At 39.7% G+C, this 5,581-nt stretch overlaps 1 protein-coding gene across 3 annotated transcripts; it reads right to left on the reverse strand.

Moving 5' to 3' along the window:
- Positions 1-272: 272 nt before the first annotated feature.
- LOC120746643 (programmed cell death 1 ligand 1-like) lies at positions 273-5,299 on the reverse strand. Of its 3 annotated transcripts, none has more exons than XR_005698888.1 (3): positions 5,038-5,299; positions 1,707-2,072; positions 273-1,296 (listed from the first exon to the last, which is right to left on the reverse strand). XR_005698888.1 is itself a non-coding variant. In XM_040052080.1 (3 exons), exons 1-3 carry the CDS (start codon positions 4,292-4,294, stop codon positions 1,139-1,141), a joined length of 594 nt encoding a protein of 197 aa, XP_039908014.1. In that variant the 5' UTR covers positions 4,295-5,024; the 3' UTR covers positions 273-1,138. The 3 variants fall into 3 exon arrangements, 2 of the variants coding, with proteins under 2 accessions (XP_039908014.1, XP_039908013.1); XM_040052080.1 differs by lacking the exon at positions 5,038-5,299 and adding an exon at positions 4,219-5,024 and having other exon boundaries at positions 273-1,290; XM_040052079.1 differs by lacking the exon at positions 5,038-5,299 and adding an exon at positions 4,219-5,022.
- Positions 5,300-5,581: the final 282 nt, after the last annotated feature.

Below are 5,581 nucleotides of genomic sequence, written 5' to 3' on the forward strand. Positions count from 1 at the left end.
GGAGGGCTCCTCCTCCACACGTCAAACTTCCATTTTGTCTTCACCTCCATTTTGTTGACTCTACACTTCAATGCAGTAAATTTATTTCATGGCTAAATAATTTATTCATGTGTATTTTGTTTTCTGTCCGTAGCACAAAGTGCCCACAGTTATACAAGCTCATTATAAAATGATAATTATAATTCATCCTAAAATCTAACCAAACATTAAAGTTGATTTTCTTTGCTGTTAAAACATTACCCATGAAGAACACAAAAATAATTCATGAAGTCTTGTTTTGAGGTGAATACAACTTTAATTAGGATTCTTCAGCATGTCTTAAGAACAAAAACGTGATTACATTTTTAAACTCAAAAAACAAACACGAGTCATAAGAAACATGATTAACATGACGACTAAAACAAGTCAAACTGCAGATTGATTAAACTGTGCAAACACTGACTCCTCGGCTTTCCTAATCACAGCTTTCCACTGTCCAGTCTCAGGTGGCAGTGATGGCCACAGGTATGTGTAAATGTGTTTGTGTGTTTAGATTAGCTGTTGGAGCACGTTTAGCAAGTCCTGTCTTTAAAAGGCCAACCGTAGTGTGGACCAGATTAAAACCATTTCCTGTCTGAAAAACTCATCACTCCGTTCTTTTGTCACACAGCCCAACATATACTGATCAGGGCTCTAAACTAACCTTTTGCCACGGTTGCACTGGTGTGCCTAACTTTTATTTTCTTAGGTGCACCCACATTTTTCAACTGCATTGCTTAACCCCACTGTTTTACACTTTTTTTGCACCATTTTGTTTGTTCACATCTTCTTTTTGTTTTTAAATTGCCGTCCACACAGACAATATTTATTTGTAAAGATTAACTAACAATCTTGTCAACACAAATTTCTTTATTTGGAGCACATTTCTACAAGAGAGATAAGTAACTGAAAAAGTGCCAGTGCTTAAAGTGCTTTGGCATTTTTTGCATTCTTTGGCAATATTGTAGACAATGTTAAACTTGATCATTATCTCGGTTTCCTCTGGCGACCTGCTGCTGAAAGGAAGTGGGGAGACACTTGGGCAGAGCTATTTTTTCTAAACTACCTAAAATGGAAAATCTCTGTTTTCAACAATAACCGTGTACGTGTGGATGTAGCCTCAGGAGAAGGCTTGTTGTTTATGTTTTCTGTGAATAAATAAAATAGCAGTAGCAGCAGCAGCAACAAGCACAGCAGAAACTGAGAGACCAACGATCAGTCCAATAGATCCAGCCTCCTTCCCTCCATCCTCTGTGTCTCCTCCTGGTTGACCTGCAGCTGAGAAACAGGTGTGAGGTGTCAGCTGTCAGGTAGGTGATGAGTGAAGAACCCCAATATTAAACGCAGACTACTTTAGGCCCGGATGTAGGATTTGTCACGTCATCACTTAACAATCAGATTGCTGCTCCTGATCTCTGGAGCGATCTGCCCCAGCACATTAGAGAGTCTTAAAACCCATTTTTACTTCTTGGCTTATGACACAGTTTGACCCTGATAGTGTGCTGATTTTATTATTTTAAGTTTAATTCTAATTATCATTTTATATTTAATTTTTTATCTTATTCAAGATATATGTCAAACGTACAGCACTTTGTTTTCAGCTGGGAGTTGTTCTGAAAGTGCTATATAAATAAATAAATTGCTTGCTTGCTGATCACACACACACACACTCAACTCTACTCACTCACCTGGAGGATCAACTCTCAGGTAGATGATGCTGATGGGGTGAGACTTCAGATGAGCTCTCTTCCTGCGGTTTGCTCCTCTCGTGAAGATGCGACACTCGTATGTTCCAGTGTCATTAATCGTCACATTCTTCAGAATCAGAGACACGTCTCCATCCTTCATCTGTCTGTCCTGCAGATCCACCCGGTTCTTAAAAGATGGATGCTGGTCATCTGGGTCAAGCTGCTCATCTCGGTACAAAAGGATATATTCTTCTCCCAGGTCAGGTCTGCTCCACTCTACAACTATGATGTTGTTCTTGTTGTTGTTTGGAGCTCGACATGTCAGAGTGATGTTCTGTCCAGACTGAGCTGTGATGACTTCTTGGTCTGATAGAGGAAACGACACAAAGCAGAGAGATTAAAAAGGTGCAATTACTCATTTTTACAGCACCAATCATTGAAAGAAGCTACAAACAGAGACCACTGTCACTTTACCAGAGGGAGTACAGAACACTAGATGCTAAAATTGATCACAATCTGATTTTTATCACAAACCCATGGCACTCTTCTACTTGTGTTTTAGGTGATTTGAACCAAGGAGCTCAGGAAGTGACACAAGGAGAGAGGAGTCAAGGAAACTGATTCAAAAGAGTGATACTTCAGAGTGAATCACCAGTGTTTTCTCTGATTAACTGTCGACGGTCAACAGTGTGTTACGCCCCTACCAACAAACCAGGAAATAAATGCTGGGGTTTAAAATTTTCTTTGCTTGCTGTATTTTAACATGACACAGCAATCTGCTGACACTTTTATTTCTGACAAAAAGACAATCACTGCAGTGGTAAATGGGCTGTATTTGATTAGCACGTTACTTAGTCCCTAAAGACCCCAAAGTGCTTTACACATTCAATCATCCACACATTCACACACTGGTGAACGCAAGCTACATTGTAGCCACAGCCGCCCTGGGGCGCACTGACAGAGGCGAGGCTGCCGGACACTGGCGCCACCACCAGTAGGCAACAGGTGAAGTGTCTTGCCCAAGGACACAACAACGAGACGGGGCTCGAACCGGCAACCTTCCGATTACAAGACGAACTGCCAACTCTTGAGCCACAGTACCCCCAATGCTACATGCTAAATGCTACAATGCTGAAGAACAATCAAGGAGACCGTGCTGATCTGGGTTTCAGGTTAAGATATTGTTATTTATTTTGTTATGTTTTTGTTTAACGTTAACGTTAAACTATCCTCCTATAGATGAGTGGACAAATCCTGATAAAGCTTTGCAGGAACACTGCCTAGGGTGGGTACCAGTATCAATATAGCATATACAAATATTCTATACAAACAAACAATCATGTAGATTTGTATATTGGCACTTCAACTGAATAGAATATCAGATTAGCACAGTGTGTCACAATATGATGTACGATAGCATCATACATAATATGTTGGTTATTTCAACAACCACCAAAGAGCTAAAGCAGCAAACCATTAAAGGCCACGTAAATGGATAATGCAAAATGATGTAAACACCTCATTTCTGCTGTTCAATACTGAAGAAATTTAAAAACTTTTAGAAATTATGTCATTACTTTGACACAAAAGCATCTGCTGTGATGTTTACACCTCTAATGAAGTCTCACAAGTAGATATAAAAATATGGATATGTACTGATAAACGATCAGAATTATAATATTCCTGATTTAGTCAAAATTGAATTGATTTGGGATCTTGTGAATCAGAACTGAATCAGTTGTAGAAATCAGTGACGACCTATTTATTAGCTCCTATCAACGTCAGTCGTGTACGTTAAGTGCTGATGATGAATGTTTGTTGAGATCAGTTTGTTGTAGGGGAGGGTAACTCCCCACAACAAACTGACCCCTCAGACATGTTAAACCAAAAGTAATGAGAATGTTTTGAAAATGTAAAGAAAATGAAATGTAAAAACCTGAAAGTGTTCAGATGCATAACATAAAAGTACAAACCATTAGAAAAATACTTAAGAAACCCTAAAACAAATAAATGAATTAAATAACAAAGCAATACTTTTTTTGTTTTTATAGAAAACAGCATATTTTAATACTGCAACTACTGTTGTGTCATGTGGACAAAAACAACCAGAGTGATGATGCATAAACCTTGCTCCCGGTTAACTTAACCTCTACATGCCAGCTAGCAGGAACGCTACAGACGTCGCTGCTGTTTATTTTGTGTCTTCATTTTTCCTAAATCCCCGTCATAACATGGTGTAATGGCTTTAGACGGAAACTCATCCGGCTAACTTTTTAGGGGTTTTAGTCGACGCCTTTCTTCCTTTTTTTTTTTTTAATCACGGTAAAGGTTTATTTATTTTTTATTTAAAAAGTACAGTTAAAACTAAAGTTGATCAAGTTTACAACTAAATAAACGTTTTAGCGCTGTTACTGTTCACGTCAGTTTAACCTGCGTACCAACATTAAGCGATTAAAGTAGATCAAACAAAGTGCTGCATCTATTTAAACATGTGAATTCCTACAGAGCTCACCTTTGGAGGCAGAAATCTGAGCATAAACGGCGAACAGCAGCCAGAGAAGTTGAGGAAATAAGCTCGAGGTAGCCATGGCTTGCTTTAGCTTAGCTTCAGTCGCGTTGTAGTGAGTACAACTGATACTTGTAAACTGCGTTTTTCTTAGAGACCTCTGATTAGACAAAATGTATTTATTTATCGCCACCTATTGTTCTTGGATATTAATTACAGGACTCGAAAGTGCCGCCACACGTAGCTGTGGGTACTGCAACCCCTGCTGCTGCTCAGAGTACGTTGCAGAAAACTGTTCATCTTGTGAATTCCTATATTTTTTCTGCATCTCAGTGAACACCGCACAGAGTTACTCAAAGGCCCTCAAACAACTTTTGTTTTGGAAATATTCTTTAAAAACGTGAGCAAAAACCATATCGATTGGGTGAGTCCACCATTAATACTTCTGTAATAATATCCTACCCACTTAGGAAAACACTTGGTGTTACGGCCCGTGTACAACCGCTGGGTGACCTCAACAAATTTCGTCCGACTAAACTTCTGTTATACCGGCAGAGCGCCATCATTCGTCCGTCTACGGTTTTAATTTGTCATACCGCAAAGATAACAAACTACTTCCATGCCATTTCCACAAGGGGTCGCCTCAACATAAAGCCTGCGTGCTAGAGTCGGTTGTTGACGCGGTCACAAGTTTTTTTTTGTCTCCGAAAGTAGTGGTTTTTAGTTTTTAGTCACATTTGATGGAAGTGTACGCTCTTAATCGAGTTAGCCAAAAAGTAAAATGCTAATAACGAATGAAAACAGATGAGGGGAAAAGCAACATACCTCATGATTAATCCGTCTCCATCGTCCTTAACGTGGCGCAGTTGTTTTACCCACTCGTCTTGTCCATTATGAAGTGTTCCAAATAAAACCGAAAAGTTTAATAAAATATTCGAAACAAGCACTGAGTCTGTGTCGCCTAGCCATGGTCCGTTTGAAGCTGAAGCTGCGGACCTGTATGTACTTAAGTCCTTGTTGACTGTACTAGACTCAAAGTCTGTGAGTCACACTGTTCAAATTCAAAGTAGGCATCCAGCCAAGTACGCCCGACATAGCCGGATGTGTTTTCGCTCCTCCCAATGGGAGGAGTTTCCCCGCATGCAAAACGGAAACGCGGCGGAAGAAACTGCGAGGTTTCGTTCATAGTCGTGAATTTAATGGCACCCGAAGCTTCAATCGGCACCCGATTGTCTGACTAAAATTTTCTACTTGAAGCAGGAACTCCCACCTGCCCTGTGTGTGAATGGGAAGAGCTGACTGTGAACTATTTAACTTACGTGCAATAACCCTTACTGTAAATATATATCACTATTATTTTTTTTCTCTG

The sequence above is a fragment of the Simochromis diagramma genome, unplaced genomic scaffold (assembly GCF_900408965.1).
Source record: "Simochromis diagramma unplaced genomic scaffold, fSimDia1.1 OVJJ01000201.1, whole genome shotgun sequence".
Taxonomy (NCBI): domain Eukaryota; kingdom Metazoa; phylum Chordata; class Actinopteri; order Cichliformes; family Cichlidae; genus Simochromis; species Simochromis diagramma.

Bases quoted from the DNA above. Each gene is read 5' to 3' on its own strand.
- LOC120746643 (XM_040052079.1), bottom strand. From the start codon at position 4,294: ATGGCTACCTCGAGCTTATTTCCTCAACTTCTCTGGCTGCTGTTCGCC. The intron at 2,073-4,218 runs GTGAGCTCTGTA...TTCCTCTATCAG, and splicing joins TCAGATTTCTGCCTCCAAAG to ACCAAGAAGTCATCACAGCT. The intron at 1,297-1,706 runs GTGAGTGAGTAG...CCTGTTTCTCAG, and splicing joins CCTGAGAGTTGATCCTCCAG to CTGCAGGTCAACCAGGAGGA.